This window comes from Lepidochelys olivacea, assembly GCF_965140295.1.
Source record: "Lepidochelys olivacea isolate rLepOli2 genome assembly, chromosome: 7".
Classification (NCBI taxonomy): Eukaryota; Metazoa; Chordata; order Testudines; family Cheloniidae; genus Lepidochelys; species Lepidochelys olivacea.
The window spans coordinates 37,513,705-37,526,192 of record NC_140417.1 but is presented as its reverse complement, the minus strand read 5'-3'; the positions used below and the strand labels follow the sequence as shown (position 1 = coordinate 37,526,192).

The window sequence follows — 12,488 nt, the reverse complement described above, 5'->3', positions numbered from 1 at the left end:
TTTATCATGGCAATTAGAGCCTGTTGATATGTCTGTTTTTGTTCTGTTTCTGTTTCTGCCTAGGTCGAACGGTTCTGTCCTGCACCTGATTTGTGCAGGAGCTGCAAGGGGAGAACCCCTGTTGTGCTGTCACACACAAGGGAGAGGTCACATTGATGAGTTTGCATCATATTTCTTGCTCTCACATACAAAATGCTATGGCCCTTGAGATGATGGCCTCGGGCAGAGTGTGTGTGTGCCCCGATGGTGTGACATCTGTGTGTCAGAGAGACAAGGTGGGTGAGGTAATATCCTTTATGGGACTAACTTCTGTTTATGAGAGAGACAAGCTTTCAAGCCACAAAGAACTCCTCTTCAGGTCTAGGAAAGGCACTCAGAGCATCACAGCAAAATGCAAGGGAACAGATAGTTTAGTTTAAATTTATTGTTTGACCCAGTGTCTCGCTCCCAGGTGCAGTGTTGTGTAGCTTTTCTTTGCAGATGAGGACTGATAGGTCAGATATAGAGTGATCGCTTTGTGAAAAGCATTCTCCCACAGTTGATGGGGTGTTTTGTTTTTTATCACTTTCCTGTGTGAGTTCATTCAAGTGATTAGTGATTGTCTTGTTACACCCACATAGTTGTTGTTGGACCACTTAGTGCACTGGTACACCACATGTGATAGGCCCATGGATCTTGAAAGGTGTGTTGTGAGGAGTGTTGATCACAGTAGCAGTGGAGATATGTCTGTAGGTTTTGCATCTGGTGCTGCTTTGAGTTGTTTTTTTCCTCACAAAATATTTTTTAAAATTTCACTAGGAGTTTAAATTCATTACTCTGATAGACACTAAAAGTCCTGGACTGAAGAGAGAGATTGGATTTATGGCTTATTACAACACTGTAACTAGCTAAGGCCAGGTTTATAGTACAGACTTACATGGGTGAAACTACGTTGTTCAGGGGTGTGAAACATCCAACCGAATCCCCAGTGTAGACCCTGCTATGTTGCTAGGAGAGCTTCTCCCTCTCCTAGAGGTGGATTAAATATACTGATAAAATGTTGCATAGCAGCTTCTCCTAAATTTAGTCCAGGCCTAATCTCTTCTTTTTGTCCTATAACTACAGGAGTGGAAGCAGGCTAGTCTTCCTTGACTGGTCCCTTACAATATGTGCTTGCATGTTGCTCTGATGTTCGGAGTCCCTTTCCCTGAAGGCGAGCTGGTCCACCCACCTTGTTTGGCTAATACCCTGGGACCCCCAGGCCTCCACCTCCATGTGTGTCACACGCGAGGGGCGGGGTGGCACCCACCCTGAGCTAGGTGCATGGAGGGACTGGGCCCCCTGGCAGCACAACTCCCCCTACCCCTCAGCTGTGGGGCAGGGTCGGCTCCTGACAGGATCCAAGGTGGAGCCCACCTCCCCTGTGGGTGGAGCTAGGGGGCGTGACCCCGGCGGGGTTGCCGGCGGCGTCGAGGGAGGGAGGGAGGGGGGCGGTTACAGGCTCCGCCCCTTGGCGGCGGCGTATGGGGGGGCGGGGCTAGGGGACCGAGTTCGCTGCCCCGGCCGCTGCCGCGGCTCTTCGGCAGGGCCGGGCGGGCTGTGGGCCCCGCGCGCTCTTGGGGCCATGCGGAGGGGGCTGCCGCTGCTCCGCAGCTGGCTCGGGGGGCGGCCGGCCGGGCCCACGGGACTCCGCGGGCTCTGCAACGCCGCCGCCGCCGCCGCCGGCCTCGCCGCGCCACCCCCCGGGGAGAGCGGAGGCGGCACCAAGGTAACCGGGGTGCAGGGCTCCGGGGCGCCCCTGGTGCGGAGCCGGGTGCGGCGTCGAGGCGCGGGGAGCAGCCGCCTCCGCACCCCGGGGCAGAGGACTCGTGGCGCGGGGACAGGCGGCAGCATCGCCCGGGGGAGCCGGGTCGGGGGCGGGGAGCTCTTCTAGCTCCCACCGGCTGAGCGCATGGAGCCGGGCGATCCCCGCGCAGCTGAGCGGTGGCCGGGAGGGTGCACGGGCCAGCTCTGCCCCATACCCCCCGGCTGCGCTTTATCATGGCTCGGAAGGGAACCGGAGTGAAACCGAAGCCGCTCGAATCCGAGCTGGCCGTGGCCGTGTCGCCTGTCCCCGCTGAGGTTTGACACCGTCCCGAGAACAGGGATGCTCGTGGGGTGCGCAAGTGTCTGGAGGGTTTCTTCTCTTTTGGCACGCTGTCATGTGGGTGAGCAGCTCTGTCCTGTGGCTATAAGACTGTAATGATTCATACTGGTGTTGTCAGGCACTATGTATGTTCGTGAAGCTTTGGGATAGTGCCTCACGGGTATATATTGCTGGACGGTGTAATTATGTGCATAGATAGTAGACTGAAGTTAATGTGAGTAGCTGATATGCAAGAACAACGGAAATCCTCTTTGCTAGTGCCTTCTTGATAGGGTTGGTATCGGTTATGGATTCGCAAAGCTATTAAGCATCTATTGTCAAGTGCTGCTAAAGTAAAAATGTAATTTTCAAGCAACAGGAATATTCTAATAATCTTTGTAACCATGAAATTGATGGACAATAACGAATTGTTTATATAGTAATTACACTAATGAGAACATTTTCTGTTGTACTACTTTGTGGTCCATAAATATCCAGGGAGTAAGAATTGCAAAGCAAAATAGTTCTAGTACTCAAAAGATTCATGGAAACACTTGGAAAACTGAGAGATGTACTCCTGTTCAAACACAGATATGTGGAAGTGAAATGTAAGTACTTGAGAGAGTCTTCTTTGCAAACGTTCACAGTCTGATCTTCCAGTATGATGCCAAACAATAATGTTATGTTATTGTATATAAACAGGCTTACACAGTGGAAATCACCCCTCTGCCCCTCCCTCCTGCCCAGTAACTATTAGCCTGGTGGTAGGTAAGTGAATAGTGTCAGATTTTTGTACAGATTCATTATGGCTTAAATGTAAAAATAAATGGAAGTTGTCTCCAAAATCCTACTGTGAGCTGCAGTGGAACTTGTTTTAGAACGCTGAACAAAATATGTTCTTGTTCAAAATCTGAGGTAGAATGTATGCTGTCTGGCTATAGTCTTTGATCCATCTGTTATACAATCACAGTTTCAGTGGTGAGGACTTGGTTGTTACCAGTACAAATAGGCTTTTAAAAAAAAACAAAACCGGACATATTTCTTGAGCATTGGTCCAAAATTGTACTGTTTCAAAATATGTGAAAGCTCACTAATTAGTGCCATCTTGCAAAACTATATATACTAAGGGTAAGAAATGGTGTGTTTGGCTTTTTATTTTTGGCCAGAAGAGTGAAGTATTAGGGTTTTATTTTTTTATTGTGATGGGTAATAGGCAGGTGAGTAGACTTCTGCCTGTCATCATCTCCGGACTGTATTGTTAGTTTTTTCTTTGGCTCTTCTTGATGTTGATCTTGCATCTGAATGCATCTGGTACTGCATAGGTGTGTGCATGTCAGTAAGTTAGCAGCGTAGGGGCACTGGTGGCTATTTAATTCCCAGATACACATGAAAGTCTTTAAAAAGCCAATTTAATCAGATTATTAAGTGTTCTAAATATAAATGTACCACAATACAATATTTAGAGAATGTAAATAGTTAAAATTTAAAAAAAGCAGATGTGAAGAGTGAGACAAAACTGAAAAAAAAATTCACTCAGGATTTGAAAATAGATGGAAAGGTGATAGGACAGAGCTACAGAAAGGTTCAAGCAACTCAGATATTTTGTAAAGTATGGTTTTGAACTGACTGACAGGAAAGATTGAGGGTAGGCTGACATTTTCCGCGTATACCAAGGAAACAGGGTAGGTGACAGTGGTCTGCCCAACTGAGACCCTTGGAGGTCATGAAGAAGGGACAGTCATCAAGGGAAGAGGAGATGATGTGGATGAGCACCTCAGCAAATATTTTTTGTTTTAACATTGCCTTCAGCTTCTGGTACCTAAGCTAGAAATGTGACCTTTCAGTGGATTTCTGTTTGTAATTATTTAATTTTTAAATTGTGCCATAAGAGTATTTGTTCATTGACAGACATTTATAGGAATTGCTTTGTTACTTCCTGGGGGCGGGGGATGGGGAAACTGGGGAATTAAGGGATTTTGGGGTTGGGTGAGGAAGATAAGCTGTGTACAGGAGACCGAGGAAATGAAGAGCTCCTTCTCCAGCTGCCACCTTTTTCTTGATCTGGTCTGTGGCGCTGACCAGCAAAAGTAGCTCACCAGTGCCTGATGGACCACACTGAAGCTCCTATTTAAAATATTGACTTACGAAATTAGACTTTAGATCAGATAATTTTTATGCTGTGTGCTAGATCTCAACAAGCTTAATGCAATTAATTTAGTCATCACTCTCCTATTTTCTGTCATGCTGAAAATTGGTTTTAAAAAAAGTCATTTTTGGAATTCAGTCATCTCTATTTCTGAAGTTTTATGATTTGGAACTCTCACCTTCTAATCACTTCAGATATCTGAAGAAGAAAATCTACCTTGATCCAGCTCTGTTTTGAGGCTGTTCTTTTTTTTAGTTGGCGATGGAGGGCAGAAAAATCATGCTTATAATGGAAACTTAACTGAAACTTGTAACTGTGGAATGCTGCTCTACAAGGCGTCGATGTTCTGTATAGTACAAGGGGTTTTCAAATTTTGACCCTACAAGTTGCCATACATTTCAAGGCAATACCCCTGCTCTCCTTCCAAAACATTTAATTTAAATCGTTTGATATTTTATCTTCATTTTTCCTTCTGTTTGCTTACATAGATCTTGCTTTTATACCCTGTGCTTAACACAGTCACTCTTAAGTTATAGAGAGTGAAAGTCTTAAAACAGTAGTGAGAGGAAATGATTCAGCGACTTACAGATCGGTGAGATGGGGAAATACAAAGCAAGTGGTTATATCCTTTTTCAACATAATGGGGAGGAGATAGAGCAGGTCAGTCAATATTAGAAGCGGGTAGTGAATGGTCAGGACTGCTGAGTAGATGGATGGGGCAGAGAAGTAGGAAAGAAGTAGTCTATGTAGTTTAGTAAAGCTAGTAGATAGTTTTGCTATCATGATTGTGTCTGCATGGGCATTTTTCATGAACTTTTTGCTGTCACTGGTGGAACTGTACTAATGTTAGTGCAATGGCAGGAGATTTAAGAATATTGCCAGTGTAGTTGAGGCTAAGGGATCTAGAAAACCATTAGACACCGAGATGAAAATTTGAATTGCTATCTACTTCGCATTCACTAACTATCTTTAGAGCTACGTTTCTCAAATGCGGCCACTGGGGCCACCAGGGGCTTTTCTTGCAGCCACAGCCTCTTGGGCTGTGATTGGGTGGGGAGGGGGGAAGAGAGCAGTGGCCCCTCTCCAGGGGGAGCAGTGGGGGATGGGCCTTGCCCCCCTTTGAAGAAACAAACACTGGAGGTATAGGCAGCTGGTGAATATCTCTCTTCACAGCAGCAGACTTACTATCTAGCAAGTTTTTTTTTTTTTTAAAAAAAAGCAACCAAAAAAGCAAAAGGCACAACAACAAAAAAACAAGAACATGCAAAGCACCCTATTTGTGTTTCTATTCTGTTTAGGTCCAGTAAAGAATAGAGACCACTGTACATTATTTTTATTACTGAGTCTGAAATAAAACCCTACATAAATAAATTACAATGCTTTGGACATGTATATATGCATATTTGTTTGTTTTTCCAAAGTTAATTAAGAATTTTAGGAAAAATTGTCAGCACAGCCACCAGCACGAGTTGGTGGCTGCACTCTGAGGCCACCAAAAATTTTGTTGTGAGAATCCCTGCTTTAGAGGCCCCTCAAAACAAAGCAAAAGAAACTGGTGCCTCTTTGAAATTTCAGTCTTTAAATGAGTTGTCAGGACCATACTGTACACTTGTTGAAATGTATTAGTTAATGAGCTGAGGAAGGCATGAAGAGAGGCTATATTTGGGTGTGTAGCCAGAAGCAGCCTTCAGCCAAAAAACTTTTCAGTCTAATCTTCAATGTTTTGGAGCAGAACTGGGATTAAGAAAGAAGCGTGTTACAGATTGAACCATCGGTGTTACCAACTCCAGCAGCTAATTTGAGTCTTCAGAGGAAACACTGGTTTTTAAATGCTGTATAAAATGGCTCAAATCAACTCCTCCGGTAACCATAACATTAAGTAGGTTGTGCTTAGTCAACTGTGCTCCTGTTGTCATCAGCGTACTCGGAGAAGATCAGTGCTTCAGCTGCAATATAATTCACTTTTAAAGTCTTGAGCCTAATTTATTTTCAGTATGTTCCTTAAGTCAAAAATATAATTTTCTTTTCCCTTGTCAATTGCCACAGTCGGTGAGTCTTCCCTCCTGAAGGAATAGCCATTTTCATCCACTGATGAGCTGCTATAGTTCTACCTGTCATAAACCAGTGATTGTCTAAAGCTTCCTAAAAATCTATCATGAGGTTTGGCAACCAATCTAATGAATAGATTAAGGATTTGCTAATAAAGCAGGCTTCTGTGTGCCAGTCTTATGACAGTGCAGTCTGTTTTTGCATCGTTCACTTGATCTTGCAAACAAAAGGAAGAAACTAAGAATTGTACTTACATTTTCTCATGCTGTTTGAGTGTCATAGTCTGCATTTCCCCTCATTCTCATAGCATTGCTTGATGAAGTAGACATTGTCAGGAGAGAGTTCTTGTGTTTTGTAAAGAAAAAATTAAACTCATACGTTTTATAGTTTTACAGTCTTGAATATTCAGTACCTTTATATATGCTCTTTCTGTGTAATTAGCAGCAGGCTGCTTAAACAGCAAAATCTAACTTTGAATAAATCAAAATTCTTTGCTTTAAAACTGATCTTCCCCATTCTTCCCTTTCCCTTTTTAATCTTGTTCGGTAGGCACATTTGTCAATGATTTCACTTGTAAAATGTTTGACATGTTGATGTATTAAAGATTGCAACATTACTATCTTTATCTCATGCCAACACTTGTACGGTGATTGATTTGCCAAAACCCCCCCTGCAAGTTAAAGCATATTAAAGTGCTTTGAGGAAGTCTACTTGTATGATCCTGGAGAATATGCACTTTGAAGAGTACTAATTTACAGGCTAAGTGTTGTTTCTTGTAATTAAGGAAGTAATTACTCAAGCAGGGTGCTTTTGCCAAACCGGTTTTTAAATCAAATATTGGCATTTGCTCGGTGAAATGTTGCAGTTATCAGTATACTGAAATTAAAGTGGGCATTTTTTCCCTCTAAGGCTGTTAGTTTTTGACAGCAGGGAATCAGTTTTTGCAAACCCAGAGGACTGGACTTCATTTTCTTTAGAGTCTGGTGATTACAGCAAAATCTACAGAGAGAACCTAAATCCACAAAATCTCTAGAATTCTGTTGCGAGCTGTTTGCAGCCCTTGTGAAAGTTAATCCAGTTCTGGATCTGAATTAACTTTCAATTTGATACAACAAAGTAGGTTTTGAAATTATGGAGAGTCAATCTTTGGGTCATGCAAAAAGAGGTGCTTGTGGTTTCAGCAGTTTTTTTTTTTAAAAACAAACTTTGAGCTTGCACTTAGCTTAACAATTCTTGCCTGTGCTGTGACAAGGAATTCCTTCACTTACCTTCATTTCAATATGCCCTGGTCTACACTAGGACTTTAGGTAGAATTTAGCAGCCTTAAATTGATGTAAACCTGCACCTGTCCACACAATGAAGCCCTTTATTTCGACTTAAAGGGCTCTTAAAATCGATTTCCTTACTCCACCCCTGACAAGTGGATTAGCGCTTAAATCGACGTTGGCGGCTCGAATTTGGGGTACTGTGGACACAATTCGATGGTATTGGCCTCCGGGAGCTATCCCAGAGTGCTCCATGATGACCGCTCTGGACAGCACTCTCAACTCAGATGCACTGGCCAGGTAGACAGGAAAAGAACCGCGAACTTTTGAATCTCATTTCCTGTTTGGCCAGCGTGGCAAGCTGCAGGTGACCATGCAGAGCTCATCAGCACAGGTGACCATGATGGAGTCCCAGAATCGCAAAAGAGCTCCAGCATGGACCGAACGGGAGGTACGGGATCTGATCGCTGTTTGGGGAGAGGAATCCGTGCTATCAGAACTCCGTTCCAGTTTTCGAAATGCCAAAACCTTTGTGAAAATCTCCCAGGGCATGAAGGACAGAGGCCATAACAGGGACCCGAAGCAGTGCCGCATGAAACTGAAGGAGCTGAGGCAAGCCTACCAGAAAACCAGAGAGGCGAACAGCCGCTCTGGGTCAGAGCCCCAAATATGCCGCTTCTATGATGAGCTGCATGCCATTTTAGGGGGTTCAGCCACCACTACCCCAGCCGTGTTGTTTGACTCCTTCAATGGAAATGGAGGCAATACGGAAGCAGGTTTTGGGGACGAAGAAGATGAGGAGGAGGAGGAGGTTGTAGATAGCTCACAGCAAGCAAGCGGAGAAACCGGTTTTCCCGACAGCCAGGAACTGTTTCTCACCCTAGACCTGGAGCCAGTACCCCCCAAACCCACCCAAGGCTGCCTCCTGGACCCAGCAGGCGGAGAAGGGACCTCTGGTGAGTGTACCTTTTAAAATACTATACATGGTTTAAAAGCAAGCATGTGAAAGGATTACTTTGCCCTTGCATTTGCGGTTCTCCTAGATGTAGTCCTAAAGCCTTTGCAAAAGGTTTCTGGGGAGGGCAGCCTTATTGCGTCCTTCATGGTAGGACACTTTACCACTCCAGGCCAGTAACACTTACTCGGGAAACATTGTAGAACACAGCATTGCAGTGTATGTTTGCTGGCATTCAAACAACATCCGTTCTTTATCTCTCTGTGTTATCCTCAGGAGAGTGAGATATAATTCATGGTCGCCTGGTTGAAATAGAGTGCTTTTCTTCAGGGGACACTCAGAGGAGCCCATTCCTGCTGGGCTGTTTGCCTGTGGCTAAATAGATATGTTCCCCGCTGTTAGCCACAGGGAGGGGGGAAGGTTGAGGGGGTAGTCACGCGGTGGGAGGAGGCAAAATGCGACCTTGTAACGAAAGCACATGTGCTATGTATGTAATGTTAACAGCAAGGTTTACCCTGAAAGACTGTAGCCACTGTTTTATAAAATGTGTCTTTTTAAATACCGCTGTCCCTTTTTTTTTCTCCACCAGCTGCATGTGTTTCAATGATCACAGGATCTTCTCCTTCCCAGAGGCTAGTGAAGCTTAGAAAGAAAAAAAAAAACGCACTCGCGATGAAATGTTCTCCGAGCTCATGCTGTCCTCCCACACTGACAGAGCACAGACGAATGCGTGGAGGCAAATAATGTCAGAGTGCAGGAAAGCACAAAATGACCGGGAGGAGAGGTGGCGGGCTGAAGAGAGTAAGTGGCGGGCTGAAGACAGGGCTGAAGCTCAAATGTGGCGGCAGCATGATGAGAGGAGGCAGGATTCAATGCTGAGGCTGCTGCAGGACCAAACCAGTATGCTCCAGTGTATGGTTGAGCTGCAGCAAAGGCAGCTGGAGCACAGACTGCCACTGCTGCCCCCCTGTAACCAACCGCCCTCCTCCCCAAGTTCCATAGCCTCCACACCCAGACGCCCAAGAACGCGGTGGGGGGGCCTCCGGCCAACCAGCCACTCCACCACAGAGGATTGCCCAAAAAAAAGAAGGCTGTCATTCAATAAATTTTAAAGTTGTGACCTTTTAAAGTGCTGTGTGGCATTTTCCTTCCCTCCTCCACCACCCCTCCTGGGCTACCTTGGTAGTCATCCCCCTATTTGTGTGATGAATGAATAAAGAATGCATGAATGTGAAGCAACAATGACTTCATTGCCTCTGCAAGTGGTGATTGAAGGGAGGAGGGGCGGGTGGTTAGCTTACAGGGAAGTAGAGTGAACCAAGGGGCGGGGGGTTTCATCAAGGAGAAACAAACAGAACTTTCACACCGTAGCCTGGCCAGTCATGAAACTGGTTTTCAAAGCTTCTCTGATGCGTACCGCGCCCTCCTGTGCTCTTCTAACCGTCCTGGTGTCTGGCTGCATGTAACCAGCAGCCAGGCGATTTGCCTCAACCTCCCACCCCGCCATAAATGTCTCCCCCTTACTCTCACAGATATTGTGGAGCACACAGCAAGCAGTAATAACAGTGGGAATATTGGTTTCGCTGAGGTCTAAGCGAGTCAGTAAACTGCGCCAGCGCGCCTTTAAACGTCCAAATGCACATTCTACCACCATTCTGCACTTGCTCAGCCTGTAGTTGAACAGCTCCTGACTACTGTCCAGGCTGCCTGTGTACGGCTTCATGAGCCATGGCATTAAGGGGTAGGCTGGGTCCCCAAGGATACATATAGGCATTTCAACATCCCCAACAGTTATTTTCTGGTCTGGGAATAAAGTCCCTTCCTGCAGCTTTTGAAACAGACCAGAGTTCCTGAAGATGCGAGCGTCATGCACCTTTCCCGGCCATCCCACGTTGATGTTGGTGAAACGTCCCTTGTGATCCACCAGAGCTTGCAGCACTATCGAAAAGTACCCCTTGCGGTTTATGTACTCGGCGGCTTGGTGCTCCGGTGCCAAGATAGGGATATGGGTTCCGTCTATAGCCCCACCACAGTTAGGGAATCCCATTGCAGCAAAGCCATCCACTATGACCTGCACATTTCCCAGGGTCACTACCCTTGATATCAGCAGATCTTTGATTGTGTGGGCTACTTGCATCACAGCAGCCCCCACAGTAGATTTGCCCACTCCAAATTGATTCCCAACTGACCGGTAGCTGTCTGGCGTTGCAAGCTTCCACAGGGCTATCGCCACTCGCTTCTCAACTGTGAGGGCTGCTCTCATCTTGGTATCCATGCGCTTCAGGGCAGGGGAAAGCAAGTCACAAAGTTCCATGAAAGTGCCCTTACGCATGCGAAAGTTTCGCAGCCACTGGGAATCGTCCCAGACCTGCAACACTATGTGGTCCCACCAGTCTGTGCTTGTTTCCCGAGCCCAGAATCGGCGTTCCACAGCATGAACCTGCCCCATTAGCACCATGATGCATGCATTGGCAGGGCCCATGCTTTCAGAGAAATCTGTGTCCATGTCCTGATCACTCACGTGACCGCGCTGACGTCGCCTCCTCGCCCGGTATCGCTTTGCCAGGTTCTGGTGCTGCATATACTGCTGGATAATGCGTGTGGTGTTTAATGTGCTCCTAATTGCCAAAGTGAGCTGAGCGACTTTCATGCTTGCCTTGGTATGGCGTCCGCACAGAAAAAAGGTGCGGAACGATTGTCTGCCGTTGCTCTGACGGAGGGAGGGGCGACTGATGACACGGCTTACAGGGTTGGCTTCAGGGAGCTAAAATCAACAAAGGGGGTGCCTGTACATCAAGGAGTATTTCAGGCAGGACTGCACGGAGGGTTCCAATAAGAAATGGTGCACCTAAGTTATCGTTCTTATTGGAACAAGGAGGTTATCCTGGCCTCTGATTGATACATGGCTAGATTTACCTCGCTGCACCTTCTCTGTGAGTGACTGCAGTGTGATCTAGAGGAATGAGTCCCCTAGACAGGGGAGGAGGCAAATGAGTACAAAACAAATCTGGTCTATTTCTTGTTCTGACCCACTCCATCTATCTTTTACATCTTTGGCTGTCAGCAGACAGTGCAGAAGGACTGCATGCCATCCACATCTCATGGCTGCTCGGCAGAAGATGGTACAGTACGACTGCTAGCAGTCTGTATCGCCTGCCCGCTCACCATAAGACGGTTCAATAGGACTGACTGCAGGACTAAAGAGAATGATCTGGTCAAGTCACTCCAAATTTAGTCCCTGCGCCCATGTCTGCCCAGGCGCTCCTGATTGACCTCACAGAGGCGACCAGGAGCATCTCGGACATGACGATGACGGCTACCAGTCGTACTGTACCGTCTGCTGCCACAAGGCAAGGGGTTGCTGCTACTGTGTAGCAATGCTGTACCGCGTCTGCCAGCACCCAGAAGACATAGGGTGACGGTTACCTGAGCGGGCTCCATGCTTGCAGTGGTATGGCGTCTGCACAGGTAACTCAGGAAAAAAGGCGCGAAATGATTGTCTGCCCTTGCTTTCACGGAGGGAGGGAGGGAACGGGGGCCTGACGATATGTACCCAGAACCACCCGCGACAATGTTTTAGTCCCATCAGGCATTGGGATCTCAACCCAGAATTCCAATGGGCAGCGGAGACTGCGGGAACTGTGGGATAGCTACCCACAGTGCAACGCTCCGGAAGTCGACTCTAGCCTCCGTACTGTGGAAGCGCTCCGCCGAGTTAATGCACTTAATGCACTTAGAGCATTTTCTGTGGGGGGACACACACTCGAATATATAAAACCGATTTCTAAAAAACCGACTTCTATAAATTCTACCTTATTCCGTAGTGTAGACATACCCAAAGTAGGATAGTCTGGGAGTAGGCCTGTTGTATAATCATTCAGACTAGATGTGGGATGTTGTTTAGGGGCAATTTAGGACTGGTGGGATGAGGTGTTGGGCAAGAGGTCCCCCTTCCCTGCAGGAGCAACT

General features: G+C 46.5%; 1 protein-coding gene across 1 annotated transcript in view; it reads left to right on the top strand.

The window, feature by feature from the left end:
• The first annotated feature begins 1,537 nt into the window (after nt 1–1,537).
• LOC311523504 (haloacid dehalogenase-like hydrolase domain-containing 5) overlaps nt 1,538–12,488 on the top strand; it is a 57,535-nt gene continuing 46,584 nt past the window's right edge. Inside the window, exon 1 of the mRNA XM_084633550.1 lies at nt 1,538–1,747. Coding sequence (XP_084489676.1) covers nt 1,604–1,747 — 144 coding nt within the window. The 5' untranslated portion in view covers nt 1,538–1,603. The remainder of the gene's footprint in view (nt 1,748–12,488) is intronic.